Genomic DNA, 20,388 nt, shown 5'->3' on the forward strand with positions numbered 1-20,388 from the left:
TTCAGCCACACTATTTCCATATTTATTTTTGCAATTTCCCCACCACGGAAACTTAATCTCCCTCAAAACATTTTTTTGCAAACCTTACACGGCCCAGAACCACAATATCAGCCGTTATATGATTATTGCAAAGATAGTAGAGTAAAGAAGATTCGTGTTATAAGAACAGTAGGAGCACATTCGAACTTACTGACCAGAAGCCTAAAACTTAAAAATGATATTGAAAATTATACCAGACAACAAAAGATATTATCAACATTAACTAATTTACTTGCAAAACTATGAGAGATTAATGTTTATGATTTAGCAGATACGAACATTTGTGATAATTAGATAATGAGCACCTGATGCTTTAGAGAAATTAATAGACAATAACGAACAATTCACCTCAACGCTCCAGTAAAGAGAAAACTGAAGAAAAATCTATGAAATAGAAAATAAATAACATGCAAGATATTAAACATTTTTAAAATAAATACACTGTCAGTTTTGTCAAAGCTCGTTCACTGAACAGATTCATGGTACAGTGTGAAAAGAACTTCCAGCAAATCAACCATTGTGGTCAGCATGGTTGGCAAAAGCAGAATGAAGATACTTTCAGATACTAAGACTGTTGTCTGAATAGTCAGTACTGTTCCCCGACGAACAAACCATTAATTCAAATGGCACCAATGTAGATCTAAAGCATTGTTAAACATCTGTGACAATTTTAGTATTCTATCAAACCATGACTGGACATACATATATATGGAAAAGCTAAATACTTTATTGATGATTGCCATGTTCAAACAGAAGAAGGAACAAGACTAAGCTAGAGAAAAAGACTCAAAGTGATATGGAGTTAAGATGCTCAAGTTTAATAGTGAACATTTGTTACACAGTCTGCTTCCCACTGTTAAGCACTGTTAAAATGTTGTTTTAAAAGCTGATTTTGGATGCGCAGTTATCAGATACCTGTATACTTGGATGACACACTGCTACAAATACCGACGTAGTAAAACTATGCTGCTTGCAGCTGATAACACTCTATAGCAATTTGTAAACTAACAGAAAAATTAATACAAAAAAGGAACACGGGTAAGGACTAAATTATGCAAGAAGGATAAAACTGTTGAAACCAAAACTACACTATTTTAATACACAAAGATCATACAAACAAGTAGTTATTTATAATTATAATGAAGCTGTTCGTCCACATGTCATAGTGCAAAGCAGCGTCAACTTAGTGAATCTGTAGCGGTCATTAATAGCCTCATTGTGTCACCATATTGGTTTTTAAAGTTGTTGTATAAGTCATACTTGAGATCTCCTTTATCATTAGCACTGTGAATCTACAATAAATTGATTTTTAAAATATCATTTTTTAAATTTTAAACTAACACAATCTTTCTCTTCCTTAGCATATGTATTCATATTCGTTCTCTTGCGTAGATTTTAAAATATATTTTTTGAATACGTAAAGAGATTGAAGATTATCATTTTCAGTGGTTGAAATTTTGCCTCAAAGTAGTATTTAAGGTATGCAAGACTTCAGGCACGGTCCTTGATGGAATAACAGGATGCTATGTATTTACTTTAGCTTTAAACTTAAATGCAAATGCAAATTCATATTATAATAAAGAATAACCTCTCTCTCTCTCTCTCTCTCTCTCGTGTACGCAATACATATGTACTAAGATATTTGAACACTTGTTCTCACAAATGAAAATATTTTGTAATATTCATAATTCACATTCTTGTTTCATGGTCTAATGAGTAGTCTTGCAAATACATGCAGTCGCGTAGGTTTGTCGGTACCGCTACCTCTAAAGTACAACCAAAACTTTGTTCACCATTTCGATGACATTGATTAGTTATTTGGTTTCGCAGTTAAAGTCATTTGCAAGCACTGATTGGCACATGACCCAAACAGACAAAGTGTTATTGTTTAGGTACATAAAATAAAATCTTGACCTTGACCTAACGCATATTCTATCATGTTTTAAATGTCTGTCTTCGTCTAAGTAGTACTCCCAATTTGCTTTAATATATCCATTGTATACAATGATAATTAATCTGCTAAGTGCATATCATTATCTATTAGTAATTCTAATTGTACTTTACTTCTTTTCAAACTAGCATCATGAGCTAGTACACGTGCACTGTAACACTGTTCAGGTCTAGTATAAAATTGTTATGATTCATTCAAAAATGCATAAAATCTTCAAATATGTCTCACAGCATTCACATTATCTTTTTCAAGCAGTACTCGAATAGGTCACGAAGAAATTTCAATTTAAAATATTTCATAAAATCTTCAACATGCTGGTAACCATCATCTGGTATGTCCGATACTATAGTACTATTTCTCGAATGTTGTTAGCTGTCTAGAAGTCTGTTTGTCATCCGCATGACAACTTCTTTATCATCATTTCAATACTGTATACTTCAAGTTATTCGTGTATTATGCCAAACAAACAAACAAACAAATCAATGACTCTTTCCCTTTATTTATGTTCATGAGGCCTAAAACCCTTGTTGTGGGACAACCTTTTCTTATTAGATCATGTATCACCTATTATCTTTCTGATTTCAAGTGTTAAATTAGGTTGGATTCTTACACAACAAGTCTCTCTGAGTTTCCTACCTAATTTTGTTTCTGAAGTATGGTTTATATCATAAAAATAAATACAGCGCCTGATTGCTTTCCCCATAAAATATGTACTCGTTTAAAGCAATTTTAAACGAATTGTGCAGAATATCTGGAATTATTGTATCTTCATCTTGTTTAATAACTTCCCTTTTTGGTGAAAAACATTAAAGGTGTTTGAAATTTCTTCGTTCAGGTTTTGAGATTATTAATCAAGTAATAAAGCCATTTATTATAGTATAATTTTAATTAAAATTATTATGAAATGTTCTCTTTTGGTGTTCGTACATCGATCCATTTGAAACAGTTTACATACTAGCATATCATTTATTTTGTTTGCTTTATTTGATCTTATTATTCCTCTATTAAGATGCAGATTTGATTTACTCAAGTGTGTTTCGACGTTCCATCTGGTCTTTTTCACCACATCGAAATATGTCATGCTGTCCATTTATGCTACCTGCAATTTCTACATACGAATTTGATGTTTTCTCTGTCTTCTGTCTCACGTGGTGGAAGTCGACACAATAGACAAGAATGTGTTCCGCAGTTAGTTGAGACTGGTAGAGGAGATATTATGGTCAGGGTTCACCTTTCAGGTAAATGCGTGAGTCAGGTATGTATGCCTGATACGAGAATGGCTCAGTACCAGATCATCTCTTTCAGGTTTGTTTACTATAAGAGGGATGACAATCTCCTATGATTCGTTTCATGTTTTGAAACCTGTTTCTGGAATTCGCATTCCGCGCATTTCGCCAAATATGAAACACATGCTAATTTATGTAATATTTGAGGTCAGAATGTGGAATCTTTCATTCTGAAACTAATGTGCACTTTTGCAATATTTATGTTGTCTCGCAATCCAATCATTGTCTACTCCCAAATGTCTGAACAGATATATCCAGTCTTATTGGTGCTGACTGAAATTATTTAGTCCTCTTAAATTAGCTACAATAGCAGCACACATGTTGAGACCTTTTTATAATAATTTAATCATAAATGTTGTCAATAGGTCTGGTCTTCAGAATAATTTATTTGCTTGTATATTTAGGTTATTCTTAAATTTTTAGATGGATAATTTTACATACTTAGTTTAACCTTGTGAAGTTTGTACGTTCGACAATGAGGAGTTCTGTTTGCTCATCCAAGACAATATTTAGAGTAAGTTACCAACTGTTATATTCGTCATATTCTTTCCATTTTAGGAATATATATTTTGTACCGTTCATTTTTGTTCTTCCTCAAACGTTTTAAAATCTTGCTTATCATATAGAGATAACCCTTCCTCAGAAAATACCATCTTAGTATTCTCACCCTTAAAGTCTTCCAATTTAGGTGCAGCATGGTCTTCAAATAATAATTGCCTGATTTTGTAATATCTCTTATGTAAAATAAGACAGACCCTTTTGCACAAAGTGATTAATTATAGGTTACTGCATTTGTATGGGAAAATATAAACGAGTTTTGGGATGGAATACTGCACGACCTTGGGAGCGAAGTATATCCTTCCGACAAAACGAGTTCATATTTTCTCATACAAATGCAGTAACCTTTTTATTATATGCTCATTTTTTTAATTATACCTAAGGTTTAATTATATAAACAAAATACACTACAAGAAACAACGTAAATGAATGTATGACGCATTCCAAACTAAATACACAAGCGCAGATTTATCATTACACAACATCATTATTAATACGCATAACTCCGCCCAGATAAATTTAAACTTAGTCGCGCGCTCGACATAACTTTAGAAAGAAAATGGCGTGTCCAGTTAAAATTGAAACTTGCAGTCATATTGTGAATGAATGCGCATTGCAACAACTTTTCCATTTGGTCTGGAATGAATAGACTTTGGTATTTTGTTTCGATTCGACGAAAGTTTGTGATTTTGGACTGGATTCATCTGTGCAAATTGTACATGAAATACATCGGATTGAAGCGGCGCGAGAGAAGCGTGTTTACATATGCAAGTCTGTTTGTTCTGTCATTGACTATTTGAAATCATTATGTGGGGAAAATATGAAGTGTTTCAATTGCAATTATCAAAAAGACGCTATTGAATTTAATGTTTATTTCATTTTGAGTACAGTAAGGAAGATGTAATTGCACTTGGAATATAGTCGAAATTACAGTACAATTTTGAAATGTGTAATAGATTTGATTATCAAGCTTGAGAACTCGTGACATGGCTCATGTAATTCGGATTTGCAGACCTAAGAAAGTACATTTTGAGGAAATTCTGGATGTAAAACTGTTAAGTATATTTTTTGCCATTCTTATTACCAGCTAAAGGAGACAGTTTATGCCTTTATAGATTGCATGTTATTTGTAGGTACCAAGCAATTTTATGAAATCTGGTGTCTATCGCAAAATCTGAAACAATGTATCAAAAGGTTAACGTGGAATATAGCAAAACAGTTGGTATGTTGCAGTCCACGAAACATCTGGTTTTGTTCATTCAGAAACAAATTTAATCAACCAAAACGTATTGCGTCTACTATGCGAATGTACATGACTTGTTTACAAAGTAGTTCCTAATACACTATTGGGCAAACGTGTTCAGCGCGTGGGTGCAATATGAAGGTGTGCAATATCGTAAGATATTGAACGAATCTGATAATGTAAAGTTAACGGAGAAAAAAAATGAGCATATAATAATATCTTTTACATCATAACCGTATCACTGGTTTAATATTTTAGCGTTCCAAAAGTAACAACATGAACCTATTATAGATCTATTGTCTCGATCAGTATTGTTTTATCCATTAATAAGTTTCGGCAATTCATTCATCCATGTTCCAGTTGCAATTTTAGTGAAATATTTCTGCATTCTAGTGTTCAGTGTTATATTAAAAATACTTTTCTTTCTCCAATAATTCCTTAACCTTTAAGGTTATAAATTCATTCCTTTCATCGAATTGTATCATTCTGGCTTTTACTCACAGACGATTTCCATATGTGCGTCTTATATGTCATCACCAACTTTAGACTTAATTTCCTTAGCATAAACATCGTTTGATAAGACATATACTACCGTCATGATGTGTTGGTATTTATTGTTATAAGCTGATATTAATGTAAGATGTATGCTTGACACTCATCATCCACGTGACCAACACGACCCAAATTGAGAGGAAATCTTTTTCTTGCTTGCATTTGAAATACGTTGGTAGATCGCTCGTTTAACCATTCTTTAAATTCAACCATACCTAATTTTTATCCCCTTTAATATGTTCCCACAATTTATTGGTATGCTTCAAATATTTTTCTTGACTTCACTCTACAGACGGTTCAGTCATCAGTCATTTATTTTTAAATGATTTTTGTATCTTAAATTAATTCTATTTTAAAATTTAAAATATTTTATGAAATTACGGGTATATTTTCTCACATCTGTAGTAAGGCAATTAATTCGGAATCTGTTAAGTAGTGTGTATTTGGTTGCACATGCATAATAATAGTATAATAGTATGGTCAAACATATTCGTGGCGAAAAATAGCGTGAGAATAATACAAGCCTTAGTCTGACATTTTTAACGTTAAGTTAAATATTCGTCCGTGTTTTCAACAGAAACACTTATTCTCATTGAAATTAGAAAATATGAAAACGTGTGAGATACGTTAGAGGTATTATTCACATTCGACACAAATTTGTCGATTCTTTTGCAGCTGTCTTTATAGTATATCTTTGGGATATCTTCACTCTGCCAAACTTCTCTACAATGACTTTGCAAAACAAATTATACTATAAAAATGTAAATATTATAATGCAATTAAACTTATATAAAGTCTAAAATTAGTTCAACGTTAGGATACGCAAAAGAGTTTATCAAATTAAGAGAATTAAATAGATGCTGTAAGTTATTGAATTTTAAGGTTTTTGTAATCTGTAATTCGCCTGTTGGCCTGCTAATATAGCTGCAATGTACTTTGTCAGACAATAACTACTCAGTTCATGTATTCAGAAACTGAGATAACTAATATGATTTTTTAAAATTTTTAGGTAGCTGCTAATCTCACAAGCGATTTTAGATTGTATTTGTTTATATGTTTTGCCATACATATATATCCATCCATCCATCCATCCATACATACATATATAACTTGTTCATATCATAATCAAGCATGTATTTATCTAATCAGTTTAAAGTATCAAACCATATAAAATGGATGTTTATTACTGTCCAGGTTGCAAATTGCCAGCTAACCTTTATAGCTATTACAGCATAGAATAATGAAAATCTGTTAAAAAATGCTTAAAATGTAAGTATTCTTCACTGAGAATGATAAATAAACTACCATGAAACGATAACTTAATATCTGAATAAACTTTAGAAGGTTTACGTACACCTTTCTTTCGTTAAATATAGCTTCTGGAATTCACAATCTTCCTTACAAATACTCACTAATGTCGGCAAGATAACAACAATTTACAAGAATAAAAGGTATATATAATTCCTGTTTGGAAATCAATAGAATGAAGCAAACTGATTTCTTTGTAAAAGAAATATACAAGACTATTACGAAATCCTGGATTCTAAGCCTCAATTAATTAATAAACATTACTTTTATTATTTATATTTCTCTATTAGAACTGAGGGTTGAATATAGTCTGCAAAGTTATTTTCAAAGAAGGTGAGGTTTAATGCTCAGTGCTTCAAGTTCCAGTTTTGTAAATTAAATGTTATAAGGGACTATATGGGGATATAACCATAATCTTTTTTCACTCAAATATCTGCACAATTGTGGCGTTTTTATTCGAATGATGGAGGATATATTTGTAGATGTGTAATGTTTCAAAATACGTATTTTGATGTAGGGTGGATTTCTATTGTCGGAACAACAGTTAGCAAATACTGAAGCAATGTGTGTGCATTGCTAATTTCAGAGAAAATTATTAATAATAATAGTAACAGCAATAATAATAATATTAATATTCATAATAATAATCGTCTAGATAAATCATGGTTAATCAAAATATGATGATAAGGAATCGTCAGTGAGATAAATATACAAATTGTGCCTGAAACCGTGCAACCAAGATTACTTATTTTCAAACTTAAGCTAGATTAACTTGAACGAATGCTAATGATTCAAAAAAAAATTTAAATATTAAATTTTCAATCAAACGCACGCATACATACATGCATGCATAAAAAGTCAAAGATATATTTGATACTTAGATTGTTACCTCAGTGTGAGACTGATTCTCGCAATTTTTATCTCCATTTTCCCTTCAAATCAACATTAAATAGATAAACAAACATGTTCACTCAATCAAAGAATCCATAACCTACCTTTCTCGTTGCATGTTCTATTATCTCGATATGCATGGGGACACTTATCTGTAACGAAGAGGGAGAAACTGTATTATAATATGGATTATAAAAGACTCTTTTCACATTCTCTGTGTGCATATCCACGATCCTTCCCGTGATTGTATATCCAGCGATAATTTACGATGTTTCGATTGAGGGCAACTTCAGCAAACTTGCCCAAGGCCATTAGAGATTGTAAGTTAAGAGCAACAATAATCTGCAGCAAAGTGAACTTTACTGTATACATATATATCTGGTGTAGAAAGTACAAATACAGTTAATGACCCACTCCACCTCTTACATATTTCCTCTGTCTGTTTAATGTTTTGTTCGTTTTTTAATGTTCCATTCCTTTGTGCAATTCATACAAACTAAATGACTGAAAGATGAATTTTCAAGAGCATTGTTTAATTGCATTACTGGCAGTCAAAATTAAAAGTTGCTTTCACAGACTGAGAGACCTATAAATGAAAAAGAGAAATCGTCATAAAAGTATGATTGCGGATAGTAATGAACATGATGCATTAGTCCTGGAGGAAATAATGTTAAATGTTTTTATATTAGTGCCCAGTTTAGTTTATTATCAACATCAACTTAACATCTGAAGGGTCCGTTCTCATTAATTAAGAAAACCTTATTGGGAATACCCCAAGTCACTCGTACACTTTTTATTTTTACATAACATTCATTTGTGCCATTTTCAGCATCAAAATTAACAGAACGTATGGTTTTACACATTACAATAGTTTTGATGACGGATGCTTTAAAGTCAACATATCTTTGCAGAAAAACAGCTCTCTCCTCAACCATGTCTTTAAGAGATGATATCTCTTTTATTTGGTGGGAGATCCAAGAGTTTATAACAGTTCTTAATCACTCAATTTTAAAAAAAGTTGTTGATGCTAACTTCAATTTTACAGAAAGTATCTAAATTTAAAGCAACAAAGATGGTTTTTGAAAGAAAATAAAAGAGCATTCTTGTTCCACATTTAAATTCACTTCAATTGCTTTTACAGTTTTATACCTTTCTCTTTAACGGCATATTTCTTTCCTTCAACCATATGATTATTTATTATGCTTGTTTTGATCAAAATCATTTATCTATTAATTTATTATTCAACAGTTTCATTAATTCATTTATAAGTTCATTAGTTCGTTCATTCGTTCTGCGATGTTTGCTGGTACAATGCCCATCCACTCCGTCCACCCTCACCCCGCTGTGAAAAACACTGCGTTATCTTGCAAGAAGGGTGGAGAGCAACAGCATTTGAAATGACCGTTTAATCAATCGAACATTTACATATCTATCTACCTATCTATCTATCTATCTGTTTGTCTGTCTGTCTGTCTATCTATCTATCTATCTATATATCATTACAAGAAGATTTGTGTGGATTAACCTTATGGTACCCAAGCAATTGTGAACTGCTTAACGCTTTATTTCATGACATCAAATAGAAATCAAAGATACAAAGATAACCACCATATACGAATTTGAAATAATATTGTAGCAGGCGAAAAGTTGTAACTACTATAATGGACCAGACGTATGAAGCGGCAATCCGATAATAATTTAGAAGTATATTTCATTTCTCAATTTCATTACTGAAATATATCATTGTGTATAAAACAAATCGTTCGATTAGAAAGCAAATCGATACAGAAAACTATTATCATACATAGGCTAGATTTTACTTGTATGGTCTCTACTATAGGGCACTTAATGTTATCTCACTTCCTTATTTAGTATTGCTTGTTTGTTATAACAAATGGAAAAATGATTTTGTAGCAATATATTGCTTTAAAATTCATAGGTCTTTGAAATAAAACTTACTGATTTGACCTACTAGTATGATTATATAATATATTCTTACCGATTGTACAATTGGGACCTTCGAATCTCTGGAAACAGTCGCAGCTGTAGTAAGGATAACCCTCATTTTTACATTCCCCACGGCCACTACAGTAACCAGGCCTGCAACTACTTAAAGCTAAAAGAAATTAAACAAAACTTCCTATCAGTTTCTCTTGTAATTATAAAATAATGTATTGCGGTACGAAGCAACAGTATTCTGAGAGTATAATTTGAGAAGTTGCAAAAGTCTCATAGCAGAGTAAATTTTAATTCGTATCATAGTTAAAGACACAGGTCATACCGAAAAAGTGTGGCCAATAAAATACATATCACACAAATAACTTATAAACAAGAAATAATACTCTTTAATAGTTCAGAAAATCGTTCTAACACAAAACACATAATGAGATGTTTGTCAGAAAATAATACAGCAGTTGTAAATGTATTTCATTGATAAGGCTCGATGCAACAACAATAAAAATGAATGTGCAAATATATATACACAATGGATCGAATTTTGACTACGCTAATATCCTTAGCAAAGCTGAGGGGAAATATAATTAAGTACTAGTCCATTGATATTCAACAGATTCTTGTCCTTGTCACAAAGTTACTGAACCCAGTGCGCTTATCCACCATGCTGCTTAACTCTTACTATACAGAGGCATGCGACGAAAGCTTGATACTAAAATGGGCTCAAATCGCAAAAGCGTATTGTTCTGAGTGAACACGGCGATTTTAGAACCCTTGTAATGTTTGGCCCCATAGATAAGTATGTATATATTAAGAGACACGGTTTTGTAACTTGAGAAATTGCTGTTTCATGGTCTCGCATTGATTGTAACACATTAAAGTAATCCAGGTATCATTTCAATGTGGACAAGTTTTGCATTTCAACGAGCTATGAAATCGACATGCGGGGAGTTAAAGAGCCAGGATATAACATCATTGTTTCTTCCTTCTCTTCAGATAAACAGTATCACGTGTACCCCAGATAACTAGTATTTTCAACAGGGCGCAGATTTATTGATATATTGTCACTCTAAAACAAGGATGCCAGCATTTATTTATATAAGCATTTTATTACTTTTCTCACGAAAACTGTCCCGAAGATGCACTTTGAAATAAGGAAGCCAAACGGCTTTTCGATTTCCACCAACTTCCAGTTTCTAGTGAACTACTCAAGGATCAAAAGAAGACTGATGCTTGGCCAAAAGAAATGGAAAATTATTAAGTTATGGCTGACTTGAATTGAATTGCGAACAATCAGTTGTAGCTTCTATATTAAGTGCCTTATAAATATATTACAATGGAATATGACGTGTGAAAGTTTGTTGGGAACCGGCGGAAAAAACTTAAAATCATTCTTCGAATTTGGGTTGGCAACTTTCTTTGTTTTTGTGAAAAATATTAACATAATTTTGGAAATATCATGGTGGCATCCTCACTATGGTATGAATTGTTTTTAAAAACCGCACATAATTTAAAAATACATGTGACATGTGGCAAGCATAGCAATGTTCAGACGGTCTATCACATTATTTTGACATTTTCTGGCTCTTAAGTTATCACAGACCTAACTAATAAAGATGTAGACGGGCCGTGGTTTTTCATTGTTTTTGCCTTCGAATATGTCTAATCTGTCTTTTTCAACGCTGTGAACGTTAGCAATAAACAGTTTGACACTGCGAACATTTATTAATAAACACGTTTGGGTAGCTTTGAACGTTGTGCCGAAGATTGTGTTTTCGTACATGACGTTTGGAATCGAAATGAGCAGTTTCTGCTCAACTGTGATCATTTATGCTCTGTTAATATTAAACTTACGGTTGTCACAGAGTTTTCCGGTCCAACCAGCGGGGCATGTGCAATGAAACGCTGGTCCAGGAAGATCCATGCAGCTCCCATGTTGGCATCGATTTGGAGGACAATCATCCTGCTCTTATATATATATATATATATATATATATATATATATATATATATATATATATATATATATATATATATATATATATATATATATGTGTGTGTGTGTGTGTGTGTTTTCATGGTGTAAATATACATTGGTAAAAGTAGTCAAGTTATAAAGTAATATAGTCTTTTCATGGTGTAAATATAGATCGGTAAAAGTAGTCAAGTTATATAGTCTTTTCATGGTGTAAATATACATCGGTAAAAGTAGTCAAGTTATAAAGTTATATAGTCTTTTCATGGTGTAAATATACATCGGTAAAAGTAGTCAAGTTACATAGTCTTTTCATGGTGTAAATATAGATCGGTAAAAGTAGTCAAGTTATATAGTCTTTTCATGGTGTAAATATACATCAGTAAAAGTAGTCAAGATTTCCTGGGTACAATCAATTTTGTGTATTGATAGAATACTTTAAGAATGTAATCGACGTAAACAATATTAAATTTCTTTAATTATAGATTTCGTTCGAATGATATAGTATATTTCGTAAATGGATACCAAATTCTCATATTTAAATTCAGTTTCTATCATTCATTTTAAGAGGATAAATATTTTAAAGAAAACAGAAAGGTAAATGTAGCTGCAGATAGATAAAGCGAAATAGGGTTGTATGCACACACACACACACACACACACACACACGCACGCACACAGGTAGGGAGATGACGTGATTTGGTGGATGTGTTGCCTTAAAATAAGAATATAAAAACCAGATAATATATGCTCTGAAGCAAAATGAGTTAAGTTGCTATTTTTTAATCATTCAATTGAAACTGAAGCTTAGCATTGAAATGTATATGAAAGTAATTCCAGCAGAATACCTTTCTCACACAATTTGCCATAAAAATGGTCGGAGACACATTGGCAATAAAACTGGCTCAAATCGTCGGTATTTCGCTTGCAAGTACCATGTACGCAGGGTAATCTTAGGCATGGATCTGAAAATCCATGTATAGAACATAAGCAAATAAAGCATAATTCCTTCTATTAAAATAATTGTACGTACTCGTGCTTTTACCATGCATACATTTTAATTGATTTTCATTGTGCTTTCTGTTATACCAAGGAACCATTGAATAGCTTTAGAATACGGCATGGTCCCTGCCTATGTAAAAAAAACCTCCAATTTTATAACGAACAAGGTGTAGTACAAAAACCCAAATTTATGTAAAACCAATATCAGATAAAAACAGTACTTCGTTTAATTATCATGAAATATGCAGTCTTTGAATTTATGCCATGAAGAATAAATCAGGCTGTGCAGTGAATGCAGGGCCGGCCTTAGGCCGATCGGACCGATTTGCCCAATCGGGCCAAGCGCTGAGAGGTGCACCGCGCATTAATGCTTTTTAAAATTATATCTAGAGAAAGAAGTAATTTTATAGATACGGAAGAACATTTTAAGTTCAATATCATATTAAACTTGTTTAAAAGTTTATTTTCAAATGCCGTGCTTACTGGTGGCTCCGTGCGTTGGGAGCGGGGGGGGGGGGCTCCAAAAATTATCCAAAGAGGTCGTTACGGAGTGAATGATATGCCAGTAAGAATAAGACGGGTATTTTCGGTTGTTAAAAAGCAGTTGCTTTCCTTCCCAGATAACTTGGGGGGGGGGGGGGGATCAGAAAGCCCTAGGTTAAAAGTCACAAAACTGTCATTGGTGGCATCCAGGGCTGCAGAGAGTGATCACGGTCCCTGGGGTAAGAAACACCCGGGCCTCTCCCTGTTCTTGTTAAAAAAAAAGTTATTTTATAAATTAAAAAGTGTTGTTCTTCCAAGGCCCCCTTGCATGTCCCGACCCCGGAGATATATTCTCGGTTGCCCCCCCCCCCCCGTCGGTCCTGTTGGCATCCATTAACAGTATATCTTCTTTTTCTTTACAAAAAATGTCCCCATTAAGGAACTCTGACACACTATATCTCGTCGTAAAGAGAACATTTAGCAAAACCTAAATTTAGTGCAAATGGCAGCGGACTTTCACACTCAACACACAGCCATCACCTCGCTGTAAGCAAGATAATTTACGACAACATCCATTTAGAGGTCTGTCAATATCTTTCAGTATCATTATCTATGCTTCGATTTCAGGGTCAGTTTTAAAATCTGCTTACGATTAAATAAAATTAAGAACATTTAGGTCAATATATTTTGCAGGCTTTCTCTTGCCTTTCTTTGATAATAACACGCGTGCTTGTTTTTGATATGTGTAAGCACTAAAAGCGATTTTTGTCGAGAAAACGAGTGTGTGTGTGTGTGTGAGAGAGAGAGAGAGTTTGGATTTTAACAGTTTTAACAATTTTAGTCATATTACTACGAGATTTCTATATCCTCTATGATAACAAAAGCATGTAATAATTAGATGAGGATGGGTACCTGGCTAGCACTATTGGCAATTATTAATTTACTCCTACCCACATATCAGCTAAAGTGTATTTGTTTAATAAACACCATTCAATAAAATGACGAAAAACTATCAGTTATATGTAAGACTATTTCAACCTCCTCCAGAACTGTCAACTGGGTTCAGTGACTAAATAGAAACTATAAAATCCAATAGTCGCAAAAGACAGAAGAAAGTATAGACGGTGTAAAAACTCAATACTAATTCTAGCCGGAGTAACCAATAAGAACAAACATAAAGATGATGGTACCACTCTAATGTACAACCATACACATCAGAAGAAACAATTCCGAAATGGCCGTTAGTTGTGTAAACAACATTGGAACAACAAGTAACTGAATCAGCCGCTATAATGGAGTATTGCCACACACCTTTGAAAATTTATCCTGCTATTTTATATACGCTGCAAGAATAATGAGAACTAGGACGTTACGTGATTGCTGTTGTGGTATTCAAATCAAACTGACATCCGATGATATCAAACGTTGCACTGTATTAAAATTAGATAGAGGGAATAAATAAGGACTTCAGCAAAAGATTGATGCAACTAAACATGGTATATTGCAAGAAGAGTTGAAAAATATACAAGCAAAGGTTTACATTTACTGAGTTATTCAACAGCTTGAGAAATAAAGTTTGATGAAAATATTAATAACATAAATCTCAAAGTCAACGAAATATTTCCATTAGGCGTAAGGTTTTAATTAGAAGAAAGGTTTCCATTAGGAGAAAGGTTTTAAGTAGGATAAAGATTTCCATTAGGCGAAATGCTAAAACAATTGTTCAGTAAGAATGGCGTGACTAATGCTGCGAATTTTACAGCTATGCATATGATAGCAATTCTTGGTCTAACCATAGCAAAGATTTTAAAAGGTTTGTCAAAATATAGTGATAAAGGTAACTCATTTGTTGCCACAGTTATAAAAGGAATTAATAGTAATGCCAACTACAAATAAACAACAACAACACTGGACAATGTTTTTTTAAATATGCTTGTCATGAGATTATGTCTTTTTGGCATTAACTTATTTGGCATTGTATTAAAAGTTTTACATCTCACAACGACAAGAATAAAAAAAAATTGAAAAATAAGGGTAACGATATGCGCATTTATAAATGCTTATTGTTTCCTTATTTATGTCTTTAGAGCCACAAGCTGTTTCAGCTGTATGCCATGCAGCTGTGACTACAAGACGCTTGCCATTTTCGTCTTTCCTGTTTATATTATCTTGTGTCGTATGTTACAAAATGTGTGTCAACTGCTGATATTACATTCATTGCTACATGAGGCATTTACTGCGGTATTAATTCCGAAATTAAATGTAGTTAATGACTATTTTTAAAATTGTTCTTGCTTCTCATCACCATTTCCATAGGAAACAGCCCTAATATGATTGTTTTGTCTAACTATTGGTTCTGAAATATATTACTGAATTCTTCTTGTAATGTTCTCATCTCAGCTTTATTCTTGTTCATCAGGATTACTTTTTCAAACACTTTTGTCTGTTTTACATCCTATATACTGTACATGTTGACCTAAAATACATATCACATAAGACCTAATAATTTGTTTTAATCTACATATTTCTTGTTTTATCTTACGTAAAAGGTACATAAATCATAATTTTCATGACTTGTTAATGTTTTATCTTTCTCGAGTGTTTAACTGTTCCATCAACATAATTAGAATTTTGTTTGTAATCACATAGCATATTAGTTGGTTCAAGTTGTCCATTACTCTAATGTACAATTAAATATTTTGAGTCAAATTATAAAAAAGATGCACTTCTCTATTGACGTATCACCAATAATGATTTTGCGAGTTGATAAAGTTATTGCAAATAAGGTTACATTGGTATGGATTGATACAATTGTTTGCTGGATATAAGGCTCGATCATCGGAATGTAATATTTTGCCAATATACAACACTTTTCATATCTGAAAGTAAACAGCAAAACTATATATCAATTTAGGAATGAAATTTACCTTGATAAAATGTGAGAGAAAGGGTAATAAGCCAGTAACGCCTCGTACTCATAATCAAGTGGTCGCAGGTTCGATACTAATCAAAGACAACCGGAGTCGAATAATTCGGTTTTTCCCAGTAAAAAGCACTTAGACCCCATGTTCTCTGCATGATGCATCCAAAAAGAGTAAAAACTGTCGTTAAAACATCAAAAACCCCAACTGCTCATTTTATAATTGCTGTAAGGGCGTAATTTTGAAATTAATAGCTCCTACTTGAAAGGTATTTCCCGTGTAGCAGATTGTTATCTCTATACATATTTGTGCAATGCGTTTATTACCTGCAGTATTACAGCTTGGCAGTTCGTTAAAATTGAACAATATTTATTAATTGTAAAAAATTGTAGAGCTCAACTAAAAAACAATTACTAATTTGATTTCTTGCTTGTCTGGTTGTTTATGCCATTCGTTTACGTAATTCCTCTTTACCTAAATTGTCTTTTTGTTTGATATCTTCATTCTTCTGATTCTCAATTCCATGTTTAAAGTATCTATTTCTAACTATCCTTTTGCAATCTTTGTTAAATAACACATTGTTTCGTCCTACGACACCTATATCATCAATGGCGCTTTCGATCACTTTTATGATTGTATGAGCATCTCTTTATAAACATGTAGACGGTCTTCATATTTTAATATTTAAATTTACCGAATGTTTGAAAAAATAAAACATTACCCTCTTGAAACATTATCTATGAAGGTTCGGTTCAATATTGGCTTTGGAGAGGTGCAAAAAATGGTATATTGGTATATAATTGCAAGATTCCTTTTTACAATTTGTTCAGACAGACCTGACTGGTGCTGCTGAATTAAAGACAGTAATTATTCCTTTTGCCTAAAAGGACATACATTCTGTCTTACCATACATTCGACCAATTCTAAACAGTGAGCTACAATTTCTTTCGACCTTTTGTTTCTCCTAGAGAACAGAGTGACAATATTACACCTATCTTAACCTGTTTCCAGATATCTTCTGCAAAGCTGAATCGTGACAAACTGTGTTCAAAAGCGTATATAAGGTTATAAAGTATAATGTTAAGGGCCTTTGTAAATTTAACGAATTGTCTTTGGTATTTTCAATAACGCCTTCATCATATATTTAAATCATATGTATATAATATATTGCAACAAAAACTTTTGAGAAGATCAGGGTAGCAAAAAGTACTTCCAATACATTTTACATAGCTAAAAAACTGATGATGTGGTACGACATACTCATAGCTACGCAATATATATTATTACGCCAATGGAATTCGTATAACCAAATAGAGAAGAAACACAACAGGATTAACGTGTAAATTAAATTTGTTGGAATCTCAAAGTCGCGTGCGTACTGATGGAATGCATGCATAGCATAAAAGCAACGTACATAATGGTTCGAAATCAACGCCAATGTGCTGTTTCGCTGTTAGTGATTTTATCAAAGAATCGCTAAAACCCACCAGTCACACACCGTTGGGATAGTGAAAAATACCTCCATTCGTTATAACAACAGTCGAGAAGTTTCCGTGAGTAGTTATTTCTCTTTAATAGTTAACTGGTCTGTTTATTGTGCTGAGTACCTACCAACATTCTGCAACTGACGAGGTACCATAAATGCTCCGCGGTGCAAATAGACAGATTTAAATCCACTATTCAAGGAAATTAGTTTGATTATTGCCAAACAGTCTTCGCACATGTGGAACAGGCCTGGTGTACTGCCACGAAGCACAGATTTCATTACTGGTGTAAACAAAATGTTTAGAGTCTTAGGTTAATGTTAACCAATGGGAATGATCGCGTTGCGAACTTTACTAATAATGCAGAAATATACTGAACAGTGTGTTTTAGTATCGTTGTTGAAAAATATGCAATACATTGTGTGGTGACATTGTAAATATGTGGAAGTATCTGCATAGTATGCAGCCGCCGCCGAAACATCAGGGATTATTTGCCGAAAAGAGACAGCGCGATCGCAAATAGTACCACAAGGAAGACTAAGTACCATAATGTTAATGGAAATGGCTGAAGTGTAACGTAACAGAGGCAGAGATGTTGTGCCAGTTCTGTACGAAGTATTCAGAGAAATACGAAATTGTGCGGAGTAGATCATTCGTTGATGAGTTTACACATTTTCATAAATGCTTCCTAGAATGTAGAATGTAAGCTCCCTACATGTAATGGAGAGGGATAACAGAAACTTGGGTCCGCAGAAGCAGATCATATTGTGTCATATAAATCTGATGATGAATTCGATATAGAAAATGAATATGAACTTTCAAGTTTTCGTGAGACTTGATGGTGAAATACAGTTGTTATTGTTTGGAGTTGTTGCTAATGAATAGTAACTTTTGCATTAGAAACTAAACTGGCGTCTGTTTGATTTTAGTACGATCATGAAATTTTGGCAGGCACAGTAAAAAAAATGGTGACCCTGTGGATTAGTGGGAAAAAAATCCTAATTAAATATACTTGAATATCGGCGTAAAAATCCAATGTAAGCAAGGTAAGAAGGAAAAGAAATTACAAGTAATTCAGCTTCCCCTTACATGCTTGTATATTTATCATGATTTGGCTTGTCATCGAACACTTTATACATACGTATGACAACGGTAATTTCAATTAAATGATAATATCATTAATATATTAACATAGCTGTAATCGCTGCGTGAGGTCATGGTCCTAACCACATATATAAATTTGCTGTGTAGTTCTCTTTTTACTGGTGTCATCAATACTGTTGAAATACAACTTAACTAGCATCAGTTGACTGATGAGAGTCTGGAGGGTCCAACTCAACGGTTACTGATTTAGATTCGCGTGAACACCAATTGATCACTATTGTCAGCATTTCCATGCTATATGTTTTAAAGTGCTTGCGTTGGTGAAGAAGTAATTCCGAATGTATTGAAAAAACAGAAGCATATGGCTAGCGATTAAATAAATACCTGCACATATGATCTGAAACTATTTTTGTTACAAATGATTAACTACCTGTGAATCTACACAAGCACTCTTTTTGTGAAAGATGAAAATGAAATGCCATACAAATTGCAAATTAGATCCATAATACCATAATATGCATCTAATGAAAACAGGTAGTGAAATTTATTTATATTAAAATATTACGAATAATGTTAGTAGTCGGACAAAGCTAGTTTTGAAAAACAGTGGGATATGTTTATATAATACGTTTTTCAACCAATAAAATATCTACATAGAAACGGAAAGATAAATGTACATTTGTAGAAGTTTAAATTTGTATCTAGGTCATAACAACATATTTGAGTGGCGAGTGGTTTTACAAATAAAGAAATATAATAGTGGTGACAATACCTGGAGGCATAATTCTGGGGTTTATGCAGGTTTCATTGCTTTCAGCACTGCAAAGGAATAAAACTATCTGTGATACTTCAAATGTAAAGAAATTAATATTAAAAATAAGGATGTACTTGTTATAATGCGAGATGGTACCGATAAATCAATGAATGAAGATTACTATAACTAAACAAGCAGAGTTGGAATCATCTTATACGATTCCATTGTGAACAGATTATTCAGTTACTTTTGACAAATGAATAATGTCCATATTAAATAATACACAAACGCAAATATTGCAGAATATGTGTATATTTGTCCATGTAAAAATGCTGATATATGTGCATTTGCATACTTGCAATTTGTTAAACAGGATTCTTTTTTAGCGAGGTGTGTAGATTACCTTTTTATAACTGTTTTTTTAGTAGGATTTTATTACAAGTAGGAATTGTATATGTCCTCGTAAGCTTCTTGCAAATGGAGAGGGAAGAAATAAAATATCCAAGAATTTGGCACAGAAACTAATCCAATTTTCATAGCTCTTAATGTTAATGTTTCAATAAAAATATTTACTCTATGGGAAAAACCTGCAAATCACATTTATAGTTATATGGCCAGTCTATCAGTAGCATCATAATGGACGTTTTGGATGAGGCTTATTGCTTCGGGTCAACGCCTTCAGCACCGCATGACTTTACTACTTAACCTCTGTCCTCATCGCACATGAGTGTATAATTTAAGCAAGCGCACATGAACCAGTGGTGAGCCATCCTCAGTGTCTGCACACGTGAAATTACTAAAGAGATGCCGCAGTCAGGCCAGCTACCTACCTCTGTTTTTTTATCACAACTATACATCTTCAAATAATTTATGCGGATTTTGTT

At 33.0% G+C, this 20,388-nt stretch overlaps 1 protein-coding gene across 9 annotated transcripts in view; it reads right to left on the minus strand.

Annotated features, from left to right (window-relative positions):
• The window catches only part of LOC149805378 (uncharacterized), a 145,111-nt gene that overhangs the window by 91,669 nt on the left and 33,054 nt on the right, over positions 1 to 20,388 (minus strand). For all 9 annotated transcript variants that reach the window (XM_089949846.1, XM_089949845.1, XM_089949844.1 and 6 more), the window contains 5 exons: positions 19,523 to 19,569; positions 12,605 to 12,721; positions 11,636 to 11,749; positions 9,828 to 9,944; positions 7,933 to 7,980 (listed from right to left, as the gene is read on the minus strand). In XM_089949846.1, coding sequence (XP_089805972.1) covers positions 7,933 to 7,980; positions 9,828 to 9,944; positions 11,636 to 11,749; positions 12,605 to 12,721; positions 19,523 to 19,569 — 443 coding nt within the window. The remainder of the gene's footprint in view (positions 1 to 7,932; positions 7,981 to 9,827; positions 9,945 to 11,635; positions 11,750 to 12,604; positions 12,722 to 19,522; positions 19,570 to 20,388) is intronic.

Source organism: Sinohyriopsis cumingii, chromosome 2 (genome assembly GCF_028554795.1).
Source record: "Sinohyriopsis cumingii isolate HCF-2022 chromosome 2, ASM2855479v2, whole genome shotgun sequence".
Taxonomy (NCBI): domain Eukaryota; kingdom Metazoa; phylum Mollusca; class Bivalvia; order Unionida; family Unionidae; genus Sinohyriopsis; species Sinohyriopsis cumingii.